General features: G+C 40.0%; 1 protein-coding gene across 2 annotated transcripts in view; it reads right to left on the reverse strand.

Moving 5' to 3' along the window:
- LOC122658035 overlaps nucleotides 1–23098 on the reverse strand; it is a 117027-nt gene that overhangs the window by 62571 nt on the left and 31358 nt on the right. The window contains exons 10-16 of one of the 2 annotated variants that reach the window (XM_043852887.1): nucleotides 21146–21223; nucleotides 21001–21054; nucleotides 20730–20887; nucleotides 20325–20526; nucleotides 18745–18864; nucleotides 5550–5635; nucleotides 5332–5442 (exon numbers count right to left, since the gene is read on the reverse strand). In XM_043852887.1, coding sequence (XP_043708822.1) covers nucleotides 5332–5442; nucleotides 5550–5635; nucleotides 18745–18864; nucleotides 20325–20526; nucleotides 20730–20887; nucleotides 21001–21054; nucleotides 21146–21223 — 809 coding nt within the window. Of the gene's footprint in view, nucleotides 1–5331; nucleotides 5443–5549; nucleotides 5636–18744; nucleotides 18865–20324; nucleotides 20527–20729; nucleotides 20888–21000; nucleotides 21061–21145; nucleotides 21224–23098 lie in introns of both variants that reach the window. The other variant, XM_043852886.1, reaches the window with a different exon arrangement.

Consider the following 23098-nt stretch of genomic DNA (forward strand, 5'->3'; position numbering starts at 1 on the left):
CTCCAATCCACCTCAATTTTAATGCCCTAAAAGTTTATCGATAGCTGCTGCAATTATCTCTCTGCGATTTGGACTGCTTCAACTTTTTTTGGAAATCGATCTCACAACTCTTGGAAGATCGATTACTTCTTTTGGAGCATCATTGGTAGGGCTTCAGACAGCATCTATCATACCTGGATTATTATCAATTGAAGACCTCAAAGCTTCAGCCCCTTTTTTCCCTTCTTATCGATCTCAACTGTCAGGGTTTTACAAAACCCTGACACATTATCGATTTGGATTTTTTGGGCTGCTGTTTGGGGAGTTTTTTTGTGGGTTAATTCCCTACTCATACTGCTGCAATCGACACTGTTTCACACCAATTAGTGCAGTTTTTTCCTGCAGATCAGAATTTTAGAATTCATAATCGATTTCAGCCTGGCAAGTTTTTTTTTTGAAGATCAGTTTTATTTGTTCACCTCAAGGTTCGACATCTGTCTAGCTGTCCTATGGGTGACTCAGAGATAACCTCGGCTACTTCTGGAGGAGATCAGACCAGGAATGACTTCCTTCCTTATGCTGCAGCCATCAAGCTTGATGGTACCAACTACCTAATTTGGGCCAGATCATTATCCCTGACTGTGGCTGGTAGGGGACTCACTGGCCATCTTACTGGTACCACCAAACAGCCCACTGAAGAAGGTGTTGCCCGTACTAAATGGGCTGCCAATGATGCAATGGTGATGTCCTTTGTTCTGAACGACATGACAACTGACCTCTCTAGTCAGTATCTTCTCCTTGACACTGCTACTCAGATATGGACTGCTGTCATGGGTACTTATGGTCGTTCAGGGAGTGGTGCTCAGGTTTATGAGAGCAGGAAAACTCTTCACAACACTACTCAGAAGGAGATGACAGTCACTAAGTATTATGCTGCCCTCAAGTGCTTATGGCAACAGCTGGATCACTATGCTAGGTTTCAGCCTACTACTGTTGCGGATATTACTGCCTACCACACATATGTAGATCAGTTTCGGGTCTATGACTTTCTGGCTGGACTCAATGATGAGTATGATCCTATTCGGGTGCAGCTTCTTGGACGGGTTCCTTTCCCCACTTTGGAGGAAACTTTTTCCTATGTCCACAGTGAAGAGACAAGGAGGGCTGCTATGATGATTACTCCTAAGGTTGAAAGATCAGCCTTACAGACTGCTGGTTCCACTACTGATACTTCTGCCGATACTGTTGCTACTAATGCTACTGCTAAAGAGCTTGTGAAGTGTGACCATTGCCACAAACCCTATCACACTAAGGCTCAGTGTTGGAAGCTTCATGGGAAGCCTGTTGATTTTGAGAGCAAAAGAGGTCGTGCTAAGTCTAAAAACAAAGCCAATCACACTGAAAGTGTAGCTCCAGCTCCCACTACTGACATCGGCTTCTCCCAGGAAGAACTTCAAGCTCTCCGGCGTCTGTTGACTTCATCTGCTGCCCCTACTACATCTGCTGCCAATTCAGGTTCCTTCTATGCCCGTGCAGGTATTTCCTTTGCTGGTCACTGTGCATCAGTAGTTTCCACTCCTTGGATTATAGACTCCAGAGCTACTGATCACATGACAGGTTCCTCCAGTATTTTTAACACTTACTTTCCTGCTTCTGGTAAGGGCAAAGTTAAGATTGCTGATGGGTCCCTCTCCTCCATATCAGGGAAAGGATCCATTAGTTGTTCCCCTTCTTTGACATTATCTTCTGTGTTGCATATTCCCAAGTTTACCACTAACCTTCTCTCCATTAGTAGTATCACCAAATCTTTGAACTGTAAAGTGACCTTCTTTCCTACTCATTGTGTTTTTCAAGAACTCGACTCGGGGAAGACGATTGGATCGAGTAAAGTACATGGCGGATTGTACCTGCTTGATGGAGATCCTACATCTACGCAGGCATTACCTTCTAGGCTTTGTTCCCCAGCATTGTTCTCTTCTGAATTACACATATGGCACTCTAGACTAGGACATCCCCCTTTAGGTACCCTATCTACTTTATTTCCAGCATTAAGTACTTCATGTAATAAAGAAGATTTTTTTTGTGAGCCTTGTGTCTTGGCCAAACAGACACGTTCAAATTATCCAACTTCTAATAAAAGATCATCTTCTTTATTTCATGTTGTTCATTCTGATGTGTGGGGTCCTAGTCGAAAAGTTTCACTTTCGGGTCATCGGTGGTATGTCACCTTTATTGATTGTTATTCCAGGTTCACTTGCGTCTACCTTATGCACAATAAAAGTGAGGTTTTTTCTTGTTTTCAGCACTTTCACAAGCTGATTCAAACTCAATTTAATGCCACTGTTCAGACTTTAAGGAGTGATAATGGGAGAGAGTATATGGAAGGTCAGTTTCAAAAATACTTAGCTGCCCATGGCATCCTCCATCAGACCAGTTGTGTGGATACTCCGGCCCAAAATGGCGTGGCTGAGAGGAAGAATCACCACCTCTTGGAGGTAGCTCGTGCTCTTCTATTTGCCCGTAAGGTCCCTTCCGTTTATTGGGGGGATACTGTTCTTACTGCAACCTATTTAATTAATAGGCTGCCCAGTCGGGTCCTTAACTCTAGACCCCCTGTTGAGCTATTACTTGGCTCTTCCTCCTTTGTTGTTCCCCCTAAGGTTTTTGGCTGCATTTGCTATGCCAGGGATACAAGGTCCCCGGGCAAACTTGACCCACGTGGTCTTCGGTGTATTTTCTTAGGGTACTCTGCCACACAGAAGGGGTACAAGTGCTATCACCCTCCATCCCGCCGGACTTTTGTCAGCATGGATGTCGTGTTTCATGAGAGTATCTCCTACTATGTGTCCCCACATCTTCAAGGGGTGAGTATTAGCGAAGATGTGTTGACTTTAGGCTCTCCACCTCCACTCCAGTTGGTTCATGATGAGGCTGAATCTATTCAGCCTACTTCTCCCGTTCAGCCTCCTTTTAGTCCTCCTCCTCCTCCCCCTGGGTCAGGGGGAGAGGTTCCTGTACAGGGGGAGCAAACCACACCAGCCCAGACTCTTGTCCAGAGGGCCATTAGTGAATTTCAGGGTATGATTGATGCTAGCAAAATGAAGACCTATGCAAGGAAACATAAGCGGTTCAATCAAGCTGTTGCTCCCGTACCCATCCGGTTGCGAACCTGGATCGAGAACCCTGCCTCTCCACCAGGTAATATTCCTTCTCCTGAGTTGCCTATTGCCCTTCGCAAAGGTGTCAGGACTTGCACTCAACATCCCATATCTCATGTTGTGTCTTATGACTCCCTTTCCCCATCATTTCGTGCTTTTATTTCTTCTCTTTCTTTTGTTCGTGTTCCTAACAATTGGCAGGAAGCTCTATCAGATGGAAAGTGGAAGGCAGCCATGATGGAAGAAATGGAAGCTTTGAAAAAAAAATAACACATGAGAGCTTGTGGTTCTTCCACCTGGGAAGAAAACCGTTGGATGTAGGTGGGTGTTTGTGGTGAAACAGAAGGTGGATGGCACTGTGGATAGGTATAAGGCACAACTCGTGGCCAAGGGTTTCACTTAGACATACGGCATTGATTACCAGGAGACCTTTGCACCTGTTGCAAAGCTGAATACAGTTCATGTGTTGTTATCATGTGCTGTCAACCTTGGTTGGGATTTGCAGCAGCTAGATGTTAAAAATGCCTTCCTAAATGGAGCACTGGAGGAGGAGGTATATATGGACATTCCACCAGGGTTCTCTTGTGACAGAAATAAAGGAAAAGTGTGCCGGCTAAAGCGTGCACTGTATGGGCTGAAACAGCCACCCCGAGCTTGGTTTGGTCGATTCCACAAGGCCATGATTTCTGTGGGCTATAAGCAGAGTAATGCTGATCACACACTCTTTATTAAGAGGGTTGGTGAAAAACTCCCTGTTCTTATAGTCTACGTGGATGACATAGTGGTTACTGGCAATGATGGTGATGAAATCAAACAGTTGAAGACCTTCCTCGGCCAGGAGTTTGAGATCAAGGATCTAGGGAAGTTAAGATACTTTCTTGGGATTGAAATGGCCAGATCTTCAAAAGGCATATTTCTCTCCCAAAGAAAGTATGTCCTAGACTTGTTGGCTGAAACAGGTTTGCTAGGTTGCCACCCTTTGGATACTCCTATGGATCCCACTGTTCGTCTCAAGGAAAATGAGGGTGAGCCTATAGATAAAGGCCGGTACCAAAGGCTTGTAGGGAAGCTGATTTACCTTTCACACACTCGCCCAGACATTGCTGTTGTTGTGAGTGCTGTGAGTCAATTTATGCATAATCCCTACACTTCACATATGGAGGTTGTTCTTCGCATTCTACACTATTTGAAGTCAGCTCCTGGAAAAGGCATTCTTTTGTCTTCACATGGTCACCTATGGATAAAAGCATACACCGATGCTGATTGGGTTGGTTCTGCAGATCGAAAATCTATTTCTGGGTATTGCTCCTTTGTAGGTGGAAATTTTGTCACTTGGCGTAGCAAGAAGCAAAATGTAGTTGTTCGTTCTAGTGCCGAAGCTGAATTTCGAGCTATGGCACAAGGGATTTGTGAGTTACTTTAGCTTAAAGGTCTGCTACAAGATCTGAGTATTCCTATTCGCCTTCCTATGATGTTGCATTGTGATAACAAGGTTGCAATTAGCATAGCACACAACCCAGTACAGCATGACCGTACCAAGCAAGTTGAAGTGGATAGGCATTTCATCATGGAGAAATTAGAAGATTGACAGATTTGTATTCCCTTTGTGACTTCTTCTGATCAGCTTGCTGATGTCTTCACCAAGGGACTGCCTGGAAAGTTGTTTTATCCTAGCCTAGTCAAGTTGGGTATGTGTGATATCTATGCCCCAACTTGAGGGGGAGTGTTGACATGTGTTACCCAATATTATAAGGGTACTTTTGGTATTTTATTTATGCTTTATTTATGTACTTTTGAACAAGGGTAGAGTTGTAATTTGGGCTGTGACACTGTTCACATGAACAGTGACGTGAACAGTGTTTCCCTTTGTAATCTCTTTTATTATTATTATTATTATTATAAATAGAGAGCTTGACTGATCTCATTGATCATTCAAGCATTCTCAGAATTCAGGTTTTGATAACACTTCCCAACCATCATCTGGGGTCCAGAACAAAACTATCTTCCAAAGATACATTCCCATGTGCAAAAGTTAAAAGTTGTATAGAACAATGAGACTTCAAGAAATTATTAACAATGTGGTGTTAACTGAAAAAAAATCATATTCAATGTAAGTAAGAAACAGCACATAATAAGAGACATGCACATAAAATTAAGCTTGTGAACCATCGAAACAGAAACAAAAATGACTTACCACTTGAACATCTTTGCCATGATACTGAAGCTCATAGACATCACTCTTGCACTAATAACATTAGGAGACAAATTTCTAACCAAAGTACAAATGATCCCAACCACATCAATCCTACAGCAATGACACGGATACAAAAGCATAAAGAGGAATGGCAAAAAATATTCTCATAACAAAATTATGTAGATAGATAAGAAAATAATAAGTGAATTTTGCAATACCGCATGCTCTCTTGTATATGCCCATCCATGCAAGCAGCTCGAACTGGGGATGAGTTTTCAAGGTCCATCAAATCAAAACACACAGCCTAAAAATTAAAAAGTAAATTAACAATGGAACAATAATACCAAAAAAAAATCTAGACGTCAGTCTTAACTTCACAGAAAGAGGGGATCTTACGAATATGCATATATTAATTTTCAGGAGAAAGTCTTTTGTCACCTAAAAGAAAACAAAAAAAAGTGCATTCCATATGTGCAGAAGTTCAGAAAATGATGGCATAAAATATTTCCAGTTTTCTGTTGTGAATCCATGCCTGTCAATAAGCATTCTTCTCATTTTAAATAATTCTCAAATGCAGTAGCTACTTAAAAACAGAAGCCTTCCATTTTATTTAGAGATCCATTCAAGAGATCTCATATGCAGTTATAATAGTTGAGAGAGTTTCTGCCATTCCATGCCTAAAAAATGGTTGAATGTTCACCGATACAATTAATTGGAGCATTGAACTACAACCTTTGAATTTGAGGCAGTAGCCTTAAGTCAGGTTTTTTTTTTTTTGGTTGGGGGGGGGGGGAATGGGAGTGGTTTGACACTTGACAGTCAGCATCACCTTGCCCCATTGTATGAGTTTCAGCAGTTCCAATTTGAGTTCCAAGTTACAGTCTCTATTTACCTCTGTTTCCCAGCTATGGCAGGGGCATGGCTTTGTCCAATGTCCAACACGGAAATGAATTTGTAATTTTAAAAAAATGAAAACAACTGAAAAGTAAAATGTTGTTTTTTTTTTTTTAACTGAAAAGTAAAATGTAAATAGCATTATTTTTCAGAATTTGGGTGGAACATTCTAAGCATTGAGGAAATTCAAGTTGTTCAATTACTTAATTAGAACTCAGTTCTTGAGTTGGTTTCAGTGTTTCACTACCCATTTACAGAATTGCAGGCTAGCAATTTCTATAAAATTGGGTTCATTTTCAAAGTAAGTTCCAAGTAAACTAAAATGTGTCTAGAAAATCGAATTAAGATCTATTGAAAGTCGAGTAAATCAAGCTTGCATGTTAACAAAGATTTTATCAAACTCTTTTGGCCAATGAACTTATGTTTCTTAGTCCATGAGTCTTACTTGGTTCATGCAAAACTCTCATCCCATTCATGGTTCAAAATTTCAATTTCGGTAATTTCGGCACTACCGAGACAAGATGGGCTTCCGAAATGAAAAAAGTTCAAATTTCGTAGAAATTTCGCTACTTTGTGTATTGAGTAGTAAATGTAGAGAGATTTAAAATTAGGGTAAGGCTTGGATGATTAATTATCATCCCAAGCACATCTTATTTATAATCATAATGAAACAAATAAAATAATTACATGAGCACTGTGGGACTAAACCACATCCAAGAAACAACATAAAAAAGACATAATAACAAAGGGAAAAAATCCAGAATACCCCCACGGTATTCTGGCCCATATATTCTAACACTCCCCCTCAAGTTGGAACATATATATCATGCATGCCCAACTTGACTAAGATAGGATGAAACAGTTTGCTACTCAGTCCCTTAGTGAACACATCAGCCAGTTGATCAGTAGACTTCACAAAGGGAACACAAATGAGGCCGGCTTCAAGCTTCTCCTTGATGAAATGTCGGTCAACCTCCACGTGTTTAGTACGATCATGCTGGACAAGGTTATGAGCAATGCTAATAGCAGCTTTATTGTCACAATAAAGCATCATGGGAAGATGGACAGCAACACCGATATCCTGCAATAATCCTCTAAGCCATTGAAGTTCACAAATTCCTTGTGCCATCGCACGAAACTCGGCTTCAGCACTGGACCTTGCCACAGCATTCTGCTTTTTGCTACACCATGTGACAAGGTTCCCACCCACAAAGGAACAATAGCCAGAGATAGATTTCCTGTCAGTAGAACCAGCCCAATTGGCATCAGTATAAGCTTCAGTCTTAAGGTGACCATTGGGAGAGAGAAGGATTCCCTTTCTTGGACTAGACTTCAAATACCTCAAAATACGACGAACTACATCCATATGAGAGGAATAGGGATCATGCATAAATTGGCTCACCAAACTCAAAGCAACTGCTATGTCAGGTCGTGTGTGAGAGAGATAGATTAGTTTGCCCACTAATCGCTGATAACCACCCTTGTCAACAGGCTCACCCTCTTTCTCCCTAAGTTTTGTAGTAGCTTCCATAGGAGTATCTGAAGGATGACAACCTAGCAGCCCAGTCTCAGTCAATAGATCAAGGACATATTTTCTTTGAGAAAGAAAGATGCCCTTTGAAGATCGAGCAACTTCTATCTCTAGAAAATATTTTAAAGGGCCAAGATCTTTGACTTCAAACTCACGGCCAAGGAGGAGCTTCAAATTCTTTATAGCATCACCATCATTAGCATTGACCACAATATCATCCACATAGACTATGAGAAGAGTTACCTTGTCACCAACTCGTCTGATAAACAAAGTGTGATCACCATTGCTCTGCTTATAACCTGCTGAAATCATAGCTTTGTGAAATCTGCCAAACCAGGCCCTACGTGACTGCTTTAACCCATAAAGAGCACGCTTCAATTTACAAACCCTGCCCCTAGTCCTATCATTAGAGAAGCCTGGTGGAATGTCCATATATACCTCCTCCTCAAGCTCCCCATGGAGGAAGGCATTCTTTACATCTAACTACTGAAGATCCCACCCAAGATTTGTAGCACAAGATAATAACACCCTGATAGTGTTGAATTTTGCCACTGGCGCCAAGGTTTCTTGGTAGTCAACTCCATAAGTCTAAGTGAACCCCTTTGCAACCAGACGTGCCTTATACTGATCCACTAAACCATCAGCCTTCTGTTTGACCACGAAAACCCATTTACATCCCACTGGTTTTGTCCCGAGAGGAAGAGCCACAAGATCCCATGTATTATTTTTGTGTAGTGCTCTCATTTCTTCCAACATTGTTGCCTTCCACTTTCCATCTGTAGATGCTTTCTGCCAATTTTTAGGAATCAAGAAAGAAGAAAGAGAAGATACAAAAGCACGAAAAGAAGGAGAAAGATAGCTATAAGAAACAAAACGAGATATGGGATGTAAAGTGCACGTCCTAGTACCTTTGCGATGAGCAATAGGTAGGTCCGAAGAAGAGGGATTACCAACAGATGAAGGATCTGGATCTGGATCTGGAGCCGGCAATTGGATGGGTATTGGTGCTAAAGTGGATTGCAGCTGCCCTCTGTTGGTTCTACCCCTTGTATAGGTGAGTATGTTGGAGTTGTCAATTCTCTTCTGAAATTCACCAATAGTTCTCTGGACTGGAGTCAGCTCCCCCTGGATAGGAACATTAACAACACTATTTTCTATGGTCTCCCCCTGTAAAGGATTCCCATCAGGTGAGGGAGGAACAACCAGAGGATGTAGGGCATTAACCAAAGTAGGATGGGCAGCAGCCGCGGGTGGTAAAGAAGGCTAGACAGCAGCCGTGGGTGGTAGTAAAGAAGGCTGGGCAGCAGCCGTGGGTGGTAAAGAAGGCTAGGCAGCAACCAGAGAAACCTCAAGTAGAGGAATCTCAAAAGACACATTTTCACTAGAACTCTCCCCCTAAGGAGGTGGCGAAGAATAATAAGAAAGGGACTCATGGAAAATAACATTCATACTAACCATGGTACGGCGAGAAGGGGGATGGTAACACTTATAACCTTTCTGGGTCAAAGAATAACCCAAGAAAATACAACGGAGCCCCCAAGGTTCAAGTTTACCTGGAGATTTGGTATCTCTAGCATAACACACACAACCAAACACCTTGGGAGGCATAATAAAGGAGGAATTTCCCAGTAAAGCATCAGAGGGGCTACGGGAGTTAAGAACCCGAGAAGGTAGCCTATTGATGAGATAGGCTGCAGTGAGAACCGCATCCCCCCAATATTGAGATGGGACATTCCTCGCAAACATCAAAGCCCTGGCCATCTCTAACAAGTGGCGATTTTTCCGTTCTGCCACACCATTCTGGGCAGGGGTATCAACACAACTAGCTTGATGAATGATGCCATGATCAGCCAAATACTTTTGAAATTGCAATTCTGTATACTTTGTTCCATTATCAATTCTCAATATTTTGAGAGTAGCCTGGAACTGAGTTCGGATCATTTCATGAAAATGCTGAAAACATGAGAAAACTTGATTTTTTGTGTGCAAAAGATACACCCAGGTGTTCCTAGAATGACAATCAATGAAAGAGACAAACCAACGATGACCAGAAATAGATGTTTTGCGACTAGGGCCCTAAACATCAGAATGCACCAATTGAAAACAAGAAGAACTCCTTTTATTGGAAATTGGATAAGTTGAACGTGTCTGTTTGGCCAGAACACAAGTCTCACAAAAAAAGTCATCCTTAGTATGTAGGGTGACCAAACTAGGAAATAAATGAGCTAAAATTCCTAAAGGGGGGTGACCTAACCTAGAGTACCACTGGTAGAGTTCAGAAGAGACCATGGAGTTCTGGTGTAGCGGAGAAGGCAATGGTGATGGAGAGAAGCGACCGTCATCAAGCAGATACAGCCCACCGTGCACTTTACCCAATCCAATCGTCTTCCCAGATTCCAGATCCTGAAACACACAATGAGAAAGAAAAAAAGTGACTTTGCAGTTAAGATCATGAGTAATACTACTAATGGAAAGAAGGTTAGTAGTAAAGTTAGGAATGTGCAAAACAGAAGACAAGGGAAGAGAGGAAGTGCAGTTGATGATTCCTTTTCCAAAGATGGAAGAAAGGGAACCATCAGCCACTTTGACCTTGTCCTTCCCAAAAGTTGGAGAATATCTGTGAAACAAACCAGAGGAACCGGTCATATGATCTGTAGCTCCAGAATCTATGATCCAAGGATGGGAAGCTACAGAAGCACAATGACCTCCAAATGGAATACCTGATCGGGCAAAGTGTGAACCTGAAGGAGCAGAAGAATTGGCAGTAGCTGATGTAGTAGAGGCAGCAACAGCGGAAGATCTTAGCATACGTAGGAGTGCCTGTAGATCATCTTGGGAAAGACCAGTGTCAGTAGCAGGGGCTGCAGTAACAGTCTCAGTCTGATGGGCCTTGGTCTTTGTCTTGGCAGCCCTTTTAGCTTCAAAGTCAGTCAGTTTCCCATGAAGTTTCCAACACTTCTTTTTGGTGTGATAGGGTTTGTGATAGTGCTCACAAACAACAGTCCTTGTAGTAGAATCACCAAGAGAAGCAGTGCCACTAGGTGCAAGAGTGGCCAGGGCAGCAGCCTTGAGAGCTGATCTGTCAGTAATAAGAGGGTGCAACATGGCAGCCCTACGGTTCTCCTCAGAGGACACCAAGGCATAAGATTGTTTAAGTGTGGGAAAAGACTTATGGCCCAACACTTGAACACGAATCTGATCATACTCCACATTTAAGCCAGCCAAAAAGTCATATACCCTTATCTTGTCCACATGCTTCTTATAGGAAGCAATATCAGCAACTGTAGTCAGGTGAAAGTCAGAGAAGTGGTCCAATTGTTGCCACAGACTGCGTAGAGTAGCATAATACTTCGAAACTGAAAGTTCACCTTGAGTGGTATGAAGGACCTTCTTCCGAAGCTGCCCGTAGGTTTCCTTGCAAGCAGCCCAAATCTGTGCAGCTGTGTCTAGAAGAAGAAAGTTATGCTGCAAATCTGAAGTCATAGAGCCAATCAGGTAGGACATGAGAACACCATTATTGGCAAGCCACCTTTCCTGAGCAGGTCCTTGTTCAACAGGCATAACACTAGTGCCATTAATATGGCTGGTGAGACCACGGCCAGCAATGGCAAAGGAGGCAGATTTGGACCATAAAAGGTAATTTGAGCCATCAAGTTTAATAGGATTTGGTGGAAAATTGTGGTAGTCTGTCTTGCTATGGCCATCATGAAGTGGTTGATCCGAAGTAGTTGTAGAATTGGAAGAATCACCCATACTGGCAGCAAAGAAGCCCAATAATACCTTCAAGTTAAGGGCTGAATTAACTCTCCAAAAAACAGAAACAGCAGCAAAGGAAGAACCCTATATCGATATTGTCAGAGTTTTGAAAAAAACCCTGAATTGCTGAAATCGATGAAGGGAATAAAAGGTCAAAAGACTGCAGCAAAGTGGCTGGAACTGAAGTCGAGGGACCCTCTATGATGGAAGAAATACCCTGCAAAAAATCAGAACCAATGGGCAGCAGCAACTCCAAGATCGATAGGTGTCAGGGTTTTGAAAAAAACCCTGTGATGGTGGAATCAATCTTAAGGAGGTCTTCAAATCTGTGAGATAAGAACTGAACCAATAAAAGAGCAATCCTCATAGTACTAAAACTCGTGAAATTTCGGTCGAGATATCGAATATTTCGAGTATCTCGACCTGTCCGAAACGAAACGCAAGTCCGATATGAAAAAATGCAATATTTCAAATATTTCAGTCGGAAATTTCGGTCATCTCGTTTCGGAAATTTCGTAAATCTCGGTAATTTCGGTCATCTCGTTTCGAAAATTTCGGAAATCTCGGTCATTTTTGGTATTTTACACCCACAGAAAAATATCATATTTCGACGAAATTTCGATATCTCGGAAATTTCGGTCAGACCGAAACACCGAAACGAAACGAGATTTAGTACCAATTCCTGCTGCAGGTTGTGGTCTTCAAAGAGAGAAGTTAATTCCTTGTAAGTGTTGTAGAAGCAATCTCCCAAAAAAACTGAAGATCCAAATATCGCAGGCAAGCTTGGCTGGTTCCTATCGAGCAGAATTATGGAGCATTAATGAGGTAATGGGGGCAGCAACTGGATCGAATGATCACCTTATCAATGCTGCCCTATATGGGAATGGAGAACAAGGGAGAAGAGAGAGAAAGAGAGAGAGAAGAAAAAAACACTGAAATTCGAAGGGGGGTGGTCCCTAATTCCAAATCTGCTCTGATACCATGTAGAGAAATTTAAAATTAGGATAAGGCTTAGATGATTAATTATCATCCCAAGCACATCTTATTTATAATCATAATGAAACAAATAAAATAATTACATGAGCAATGTAGGACTAAACCACATACAAGAAACAACATAAAAAAGACATAATAACAAAGGGAAAAAGTCCAGAATACCCCCATGGTATTCTGGCCCATATATTCTAACATTTCGGTAAATTTCATAGAAATACTTTATGTATTGAGTATTGAACTATTGACTATCATGGAGTTTATGAGTTATGACTTATGAACTTATGCACTTATGACCTTATGAGTTTAAACTTTAAAGTTTAAACTAAAGGCTATATTTGACTTTATTTTTGTTTCATTACTTTGTTTAAATTTCTTATTATGTCTTTTAGTACTTAAACAATGTGTATTTAACTATTTATACATCAGGGTCCGACCGTATACTGTCAATTAAGGGTGCAAACCCAAAACACCACTTTGACTTCAATTTTTTGCAATATGAAGGTTTTAATGTGTTTATTTAGCTTAAATAAGGGTTTTAACGGTCCTCCAATCTTCCGACATCTATTGGAGTGGCATCTTCGGCCTTCCTAAAGCCACCATCAAAGCTATGGAATCCATCTTCTGTGCCTTCCTCTGGAAAGGAAAGGAAACCCCCACTTCCTCCACCCCACTAGTTGGAAATCCATTTGCTGTCCCAAATCTGAAGGAGGCCTTGGAATCCATCATATCCATGACTCTAACACTGCGGGTATTATGAAGTTGATTTGGAAAATCTCATCCAAGCACGATTCCATTTGGGTTAATTGGGTCTACTCCTACCTCCTCAAAAAGGATTCCATCTGTACTACCTCCATCCCTTCCGACTCCTCCTGGGTCTGGCGCAAGATCCTCCTTCTCCGCCCTCTGGCCCTTACTGCCACCTCCTCCTATATCTCTGATGGATCCTCTATCTCCCTCTGGCTTGACCCCTGGCACCCTAACGGTGTCCTCTTTAACGTCCTTGGTGCAAGAGCGATCTACACCTCCGGCATTCCCAATTCCGCCCCTCTCTGTGTCATCATTGCCCATGGCACTTGGACCCCCCCTCCCCCTTCCCCCCCACCGTCTCCTGTTTCTGGAACTCCCTCCCCCCCCTCCCCTACCCAAGCGGACAAGACCATCTGGCTTCCCACCACTAATGGCCTCTTCTCTTTCAGCTCAGCCTGGAACCTAGCCAGAACCCATGCCCCTAATGTCATTTGGCACAAACTCATCTGGTTCAAAGGCCACATCCCTAGACACAGCTTCCTTGCCTGGAGAACCCTCAGACATTGCCTTTCCATCCAAGCTTTCCTTCTTCACCGGCGAATCCCAGTCTCCCCCTCTTACATCTTTTGCTGGACCGGCCATGAAGACATTGACCACCTTTTTTTTTACTGCCCCTTCTCTTCTACCATCTGGGAAAAAGCCCTTTCTTTCATTTGGCCTCGCAATAGGAGACCCCTCCCCTTTGCTAGAGAGTGGCTATGGCTGGATATGAGTTTTCCTGGGCATTCCATGTGCGACACGATTGGCAAGCTTGTCTTCAGCGCGACCCTTTACCACATTTGGATGGAAAGGAACCTTAGGAGATGGACCTCCAATTCTCGTTCGTTCGACTTGATTTGGAAAGCCATCTTTTTTGACGTCTCCACCAAGCTTGGTGTTTTGCCTTTGAAGGCCATTCCGGACACCCCAAGGAACAGGCATATTGTTGTATCCTGGGGTTTAGATAGCTCCTTTTTGAGAATCCATTAGTTGGTTCATGACCCTCCCCCTCCTCTTCTCCCTTTGTATATTCCCCCCCCCCTTTTTTCCTTCTCTCTTTGGTAATACATTTTTTTATTCACCCAAAAAAAATAAATAAATAAGGGTGTACATGAAGTATCAAGCCTTAATATGGCCAAAAACCCACCGAGATGGAGTGCCGAAATATGGCAAAAAAAATACCATATTTCGGTGAAATTTTGGTATATTTCGGAAAACTCGACCAGCTCGAAATGGCGAGACAAGATGAGATTTTAAACCTTGATCCTATTAATGCATATGCATCAATATTTTGTTCTTAAATTTAAGCATGCCATGCTCTTTCCAAAAGTCGAACAATCCAGTATGTTCTAAAGAAACACCATGTATCACCACATCTACGAACTTCAATATTACAAAATACAACAAATGTCTTATTTGGATCATCATTATGAAAAAAGAATGCTGATCCAATGAAACATTTCGAGAGCATTTCACAGCATTGTTTGGTCAGTGTTCCAGTACCAAAGTTGGCTCAACTCTAACAGAATTTGGTCAGTCATCTTCCAAGGGAATCTACATACGCCCCAAAAATCAAGAGATCCTTGAAACCAACCACCTCAATATAGAGATCCTATGAAATCAGTGAAAAGCATTGTGGTTCTGATTAAAGAGAGGTGGACTAACTATTTCTACAGTTTACTAAATGAAAATAATAGAAGTAATAGTATCTTCGAAGGTTATAATAACATTCAAGAACCTACAAATTGTAGATATATATGGAAAATTAGGTTGGCTGAAGTAAAAGAAGCCTTAAAAAAGATGAAAATAGGCGAAGAAGTAGGCCCAGATGATATCCAATAGAGGTTTGGAAGAGTGCAGGAATTTGTAGATTATCATGGCTAACTAGGTTATTTAATAAGATTTTGAGCACAAAGAAAATGCTAGATGAATGTTGAAAAAGCATTGTGGTACCAATTTATAAAAATAAAAGTGATATTCAAAGCTGTAATAATTATAGAGGAATTAAACTCAAGAGCCATTCTATGAAATTATGAGAGAAAGTAATTGAAGCTCGCTTGAGAAAAGAAACTTATATTTCGGAAAACCAATTTGGTTTTATGCCAGGGAGATCAACCACGAAAGTTATTTATTTGCTTAGGGGACCAATGGAAAAACTTAAGAGCATATAAGAAAGATATGGACATACAGTTAATTTGGCAAGTTTTACTAAATGAAAATAATAGAAGTAATAGTATCTTCGAAGTTTTGAGTAAATATGTGGACATAATTAGAGATATGTATCAGGATGTAGTGGCTAACGCCCTAGCATAAGAACTGTGAGGGGCCTAGGTAGTGAGTTCCCAATAACAGTTGGATATTACACCAAGGTCCAGCTCTAAGCCCGTATTTGTTTGCACTAATCATGGATGAGTTGTTTAGAGACATTCAAAGTCAGATCCCTTGGTGTGGGTTTTTGCAGATGATATTATTCTGGTGGATGAAACAATGTTGGGATAAATGCAAAGTTGGATTTATGGAGATCAACCTTGGAATCAAAAAGTTTGAAGATAAGCAGACCAAAAATAGAGTATATGATGTTTAACTTTAGTAACAATAGGGCTGAGAGTTTGGTGGTGCAAATTGATGATAGGAAGTTACCACAAAATAATAACTTTAGATACCTAGATTCAATTATGAATAAAGAAGAGAAATAAAGGATGATATTATGCAAAGAATTAGAATAGGGTGGATGAAATGGAGGGGTGCATCCGGAGTGTTGTTTGATCAACGTATCCCTTTAAAACTCAAAGGAAAATTTTATAGAACAGTTATACGACCAGCAATGACATATGGGACTGAATGTTGGGCAGTAAATAAAAAACATTTAAGCAAACTTAATGTGGCTGAAATGAGGATGTCGCGGTGGATGAGTGATAAATCAAGGGAAGATAAAATAAAAAATGAACAACTTAAAGCAAACTTGAACGTTGCCCCTATTCATGACAAGTTGAGAGAAACTCGTCTGAGATGGCATGGACATGTGCAACAGAGACCTTTGAACGCCCCAGTACAGAGAAGTTTTTAATTGAAGAAGCTAAAAGAACTAGAGGCAGGCCGGCCAAAATAAGCATAGGAGAAGTGGTGAGGAAAGATATGTATAGCTTAGGATTGGAATCTTGTATGGTGATGAAAACTTCAATAGAGCGGATTGGAGAAAAGGATCCATAAGAGGGTGGACCTTGGTGCAACGGTTAGGTTGCTCCACTGTGACCAAGTGGTCATGGGTTCGAGTCTTTGGAAACAGCCTCTCTGCTGCCATGCTGTAAATTATGACCCTCCCAAACCTCGCAGTGGGGGGAGCCTCGTGCAGTGGGTACGCCCTTTTTGCTTTTGTTTTTTTGAGAAATAGGATCCATGTAGCCAACTCATTTAGTTGGGATAAGGCAGAGTTGAGTTGAGTTGAGTTGAGTATAAAATCAGTGAAAAAATTCAAATATGTAAACAGGTCTGCAAGGCTTAAGCATCTTTGAAATCTTAAAAAGCAGAAGCCCTTGCCAGGATTTTTATGACACTATTATGGTTGCTGCTATGCATGGCTCGAAGAGTCATGGAGTTTCCACACAAAAAATGAAAAATTAAAAAAAGGGGCAAGAAGAATTCAATGGTTATGCTCATCTGATCAAGTTACTTCAAGCCATTGCTTTTCAAAATGTAGGCATTGTGTGGTTGATTAATTATATTACATGTCAACATGCATGCCGTAGCAATAGCAAAAACGAATGCCTCATTTCCTTGGGTTCTTTTACCTTTAAAAGCAAATTTTAACACCTCAATTATTAAAATTCAAAGTGATGCAGATTCATCATCGAAATAGGCTTATTTCTTTAGAAATAAGTCTAGGGTTGGGATATATATATATATATATATATATATATATATATATATATATGTTGGCCCTTTGATCCCAAGGGTTTTCTATATAATAGGCCACTTTAATGGGCCTAAACTAGGGGTACATGGGTTGCATACGGGATTAGCCCAATACTTAGTCTATTTTTATATTTTTTAATTGGACCGGTTCAAATTGGTTGTATCCAATTGGTTCGATTTAATTGATTTTAATTAAGTCTTTTATTTTAAGTTGTTAGGGACAATTAGGTCTTTTTACTGTTTTAAGTTATTAGCTTTTAATTGTAGTCATTCCCTTCCACAATTTAAGTGAGGGAAGTGTTTAGATTGTATTAGGATTTGGCCATTAGCCTTTTATTATAAATATTAAATCGTGGGAGGCTCCTCCACAGTTTATGAGTTTAAAAAAATCGTATTGCTGCCTAGTTGCTGCTGCTGCTCTTTGTAAGTGTATATCCTTGTGATTCTATCAAGGTGGAAAGGGTAGGTGGATCACCTACGACTCCTTACGCCGTGACGGCTGGGAGAATCTTTACTGAAGGTGGTTCTATCCTTCTCCATTGCTCAATCCAGCAAGTTATTTTAATTTTCTGCATTTATCCTCCTCCTTCTAATCCTCTACAGCCTACTCTAATCACCCCAATCGATCTCCATTAAACCCTAAGCCTCTTAAACCCTAAATTCCTATCCAGCCCTATTCCCCCATCAGTTTACAATCAGATTTTAACCACAGGTCCATTAGGCCTCCCCTTCCACTCGACCTTAATTGCAGCCTCATCCTAACACCTAAACCCTAATCCCCCTCATCTCTGTAAAACCCCAAAACCCTAAAATTTCCACAGCTTAATCTAGCAATCAGAGACAGCCCAAACTTGGGTCGAACCTCCCTCCTACTGTCCCCTATACTCGATCCAAAGCCCTGCACCAAAATCCCATCCCAAACCCTAATTTCATTCCCTTCTCTATTTCCAAAACCCGAAACCCTAACCCTAATTTTCTGAAATTTGAAATTTTGTTCAAACATCACTGTTAGCTTCCCCTAGACCTGCCTAGCATTACCATATAAAAATTACCCCCATTCCCCCAAACCTAACCCTAGAATTTGACCTAAAATTCTAATTCTGCCCATTTGAACCAGCAGCCCCCTTTTGATCCTGTTGCTTGGCCTCTAGTAGGATCCTCTCCTATCTAGAGCCACATTACAAAGGCTGTTCATGTATTATGGGACATCAAACATATGTGGTATTCATGAAACTAGGACCTAATAAGCAAACAGAATGTGATGCGAGTGTTCCTGCAAATTCCTTAGCCAAAAAAGGCAATCATCACCTATCAAAGTGGTCATGAACATTTGACATAACACCGTCAGGCATTGCTAGAGGCATTTGTACTTATGGGGAAAAATAACAGTTGATAGGTCAGCATTTGGTACTGTACTCATTTCATATCATAACTTGAAAATGCAAATTACCAAATCTCAAAGCTCAGAAGCAAGATAAGACTCACCAAAGAGAGACAACCAAAGGATAGAAAAGCAAGAAATAACAACAATGAATTACCGTGTTAAACGATACCAATCGACGAAGAAGGTCAAGAGTAACTAGCACTTCCTCATAACTATTAGAAAAGAAAGCCCGGGCCAAACGGAGAAGCAACACAAGCATTCCAGATTGAGTATACTGCAAATAAACAAAATCACTGACGAAATATTAAACCTCGGAAAATAATAAAGAGAACCATATATAGAGAACGACTTATATACTATCTGCCACATAACATTTTATGTTCGAATTTTAACAAAAATTTTCAAATCCCTGCCCCTGAACTTAACCAATTTTGGATATAATCAATGTACTCATTAATTGTATTAAAAAAGAAAAGACATACTTATCTCCTAAAACCATTTTCAAACACAATTTAAACAAGAAAGATGACCAAGGTATCAAACCAAAGAGGAAAAACATTTCTCCCCTAAAACTGTGCATAATCAACTGCAATAAAAAGGCTGGTAACCAATAAAGAGCTTTAGATGTATCAAACCAAACACATCCCAACACCACAATGAGGGAGCATTTCATTAAGGCAGCTGAAATTTCCCCCTTAGAAGAGAACTGTGTTTAGGAATTGGGAGCATGGTTTAAAGTATCGGTCGATACCGATATGATACATACCGATACGTATCTCTTTTTTTTTAGAAAATATTATGTCTCGATTGGTATTGTATTGTATCAGCCAATACGGGCCAATACTTACGATACGTACATTAAAGGTTCTGTGATTTGTATCGGTATGTATTGGCCGATATGGCTCGATACATACCGAAACGGTCAATCAATCGATACACATTGATATGGCCATTAAAGGCCCATGTGACTATCATTTTGTTTTTGAGATCAAAGATTGAAGGAGATTTCACAGAAAAAACTTGATCTGTGTGTTTAAATCATAGTTTTTAATCCTATTTTTTGCTATAAATCGATAGATTTAGGTAAAACTAAGTTTTTTGATGCATCGATCATTTGCAAGGATTTGTACTCAAATCGATGAAAGTCCCTTGTCTCATTATACGTTGTTCTCCATTTTAGTGTTTATGCATGATACATGTTATATATTGCTTATTTATATTGTTTTCTGCTCCAAAAGTGTATTTCCATGTTATCTTGACCATTTCCATGTGTATCTGTAGCGTACAATACGATACGATACGTCTCTTAAAATCATCATTTCCATACCGATACTTTAACCCTTGATTGGAGCACTATAAAAAGGTGTACCAAGTTATACAGAAGGTTTATTTAGCTTTGGGCTTTATTACCAGAGGGATAGTTCATAATGAGCTGTAGTTAGTTAATTTTAAGTGTCTATGACCGTAAGTGTCAGTTAAGTTTTTTTAGTGTATTTATAAGGTCTGATTGGTAGGCTTTATGGACCATACGACTTTAAGGATTTTTAAGAGTTCATGTTGTTTCAGAAAGTCATCATTAGTTACTTGGGAAACGGTTAAGGTAGGAAATGACGAAATGGGAAGTCCTAAATAACAGAGTCAACCTTTATTTTATTTCTTTCCTTGAGAATATGAAGACTAAAGTAAAATGAACAAATGAAAATGGGATAAAAAATGAAAACCATTAGAATGTACCTCCCAACGAACTACAACAGTACTTCCATCAATAACTTTCAAGACATGGCCACGGGTACGGCTAGGAATGAGTAAGCCATCAACCCCAGGAACATGCAACAGCTGGTCTGTCTCAATGATCTGAGACAAGTTCTCGATAGAGAAATCACCAGGTATCTCGAACAAGGATGATATCCCGATGGACTTTACGAGGAAACTATAGCTGTAGAAACAAGTAGAGAAAAGAAAGAAAGATAAAAATTATCCAAATAACCCTGATATGTGAGGGCATGCCTTTCAAAACTGTCAGTCTAGGTTTTCTATCCCTAAAACAATATTTTTAGAAAAGGGCACGCATCCACAAACCAAGACAACTGAAATGAATACCAACAGTATCAAACACATAATCAAACAACTTCCACTTACACGCATTCAGCAGGCCAACTTCCTTCACATAGAGCAGACAAGAAGCGAACAAGCTCCACAGTTCGGTATGGAAATTCACCCTCCAAGGTGCAAAGAAGAGACCGAATGGGACCATCAACAAAGCTGTCTCTATCCCAGAATTGAACACACAGTGACTCCTGCCCAAGGAATAGGTAATAACCACCAATGAATAAACTGTGTAGCACAAACAATGATTATAAAAGATGATTGCATATGGAATATTATCAGAATGATTCTTGTACAGTCAAACCTCTCCACAATAAATTTTGCAAAGGATATTCAATAGCAATTTGAGGGTATCATCCTCCAGCTGCACCACACAGAAAGCACGATAAGAAAAGACATTCACTAAATTCTGTATAAGCTAAATCTAGATTAAAAGAAAATAAATTTACCTGAAGAGCAATCTCATAAGATGCAATAAATGCAGAAATGAATGTTCTCAGGACACTTCGATAACCAGTAACAGGACCCTGTGAGATCATGTATTCAAAGAAAATAATTTTACGAATTCTATAAGACAACTATATACCGCGCTCATTCCAATGCACTGTACAATATGTGGATATTTCAAACTCTACACAATATGTTAGGTAAAACCTTGAACACTGGCATAAGAGAAAAAACAAATATACACATTCGTCCAAGCAATTGTCCAAATAATGAAGCTGCTTAGAAGGGACATGCACATGTCCATCTACTAGTATTTTATGTCAACAGTTTGGGGGTTCTTATTTGAATAAATTTTGTATGGTCCAAGAAAAGGTGCAATGCAAATATTTCCATGCCCCCCTCCCCCCCCCCCAAAAAAAAAAAATTAGTGTGAGAAAATCTGAACTTGGGAGTGATATTGGTACAAGAATGCAATTTTTGTACATAAAGGGCCCAAAGAAAATACTCCCACTTTATCAAGTCAAGGACAGTTCGCTAACTAGACATACAGTCCCACCTTTGAGTGATTAAGGTTGATCTCAGTGGAAAGGAATCTCAGTAGAAATGGTCAAAAACTAAATAGGATTTTTATCAATGAATGCAACAATTAGACTTAAGTCTCTAAAACTTCAAAAAATTTGAAACAATAGATCAGATGGGTAACACAAAAGGTGTGTTAAACAGAAAATGATTTATGTGAGCATTCTTTTTTTTTTTTTTTGGGTAAAGGATTTATGTGAGCATTCAATGGCTGTGGTTAAGTATATGGCCTCCAAACTCATAAAACAGAAGATTTCTTGATATCACAGTCAATCAAGTATATGGATGAGGAATCTTAATCGGTTTACAATAAAAGAGTGGACTGCGGTGGAAGGTTTAATAACTTCGATTGTGGCAGATCAAGAAAACAAAAATAAACTCGTATATTAACTGTTCAAAAACTATAAAAGATGCATAAATAGTCAAGATATCAACCCACAATCTTGTAAGCAGAAAGAAATCCAGCACAAAAGATTATCAGTGAACGCATAGAACTCGCAGCCAGAGCTGGATTTTGGAGGATGTTGGAAATATCTCTCAAAAAGGGTGGATTGCGAATATACACACTATATATTCTCTTGTAATAGGCAAGGAATCAATAATCGTATCGTATCATATCGTATAGGTCAGTATCTGCCGATATGTATCAGTATCAGGAGGGATCGATACGATACCAAAAAAAATTCTCTTAACTGTATCAACCATATCGAGTAGTATCAACCAGAATACACCTCGACACACTACTTAAAACCTGCATAACAGATAACGTGGGTGAGATACAAAACCGAGAGCAACTCTCTACCTTCGGAACATGTTTTTCTCTTCGATCAGAGTTTGAGGGGCCTCATCTACCCAAAAAACAAAACTAATCCAAGGAATTTCAACAATTTTTATGGATTTACAGAGATCAAAACAAGGATTGAAACCAATTTCGGAATGATAAAAAGTTTATGAAATTTGTGATTTTTTAATGCAATATCATAGTTGTCAGGCATCCAGCCGCATTGTTGGTCTCGCCTTGCATCTAGGCCCCCTCCAACACCTTGGACCGCCTAGACGCCGTGACAACTATGTGCAAAATGCTAATATGATGCTTTGATTGAATTATATATGATCAAAGAGGATGAAAGCTACCATCCTCTTTGATATGTGCAGTACTTTTCTGGTTTTTTTAGTTTTTTTGCAATTTTTTATTTTTTACCATTTTTTAGAGAAAGATATATAAAACAAATGGTAAAAAGTACAAAAATTCATATGCTGGAGGCATGGTATTAGAACATATAAGAAAAATCTTCTTTCATGTAGAATATGAATTTAATTATCCTCTTTCATTGCAGTTTTTTTTTTTTTTTTTTTTGGGTATTTTCGGTTTTTTG

Source organism: Telopea speciosissima, chromosome 4 (assembly GCF_018873765.1).
Source record: "Telopea speciosissima isolate NSW1024214 ecotype Mountain lineage chromosome 4, Tspe_v1, whole genome shotgun sequence".
Classification (NCBI taxonomy): domain Eukaryota; kingdom Viridiplantae; phylum Streptophyta; class Magnoliopsida; order Proteales; family Proteaceae; genus Telopea; species Telopea speciosissima.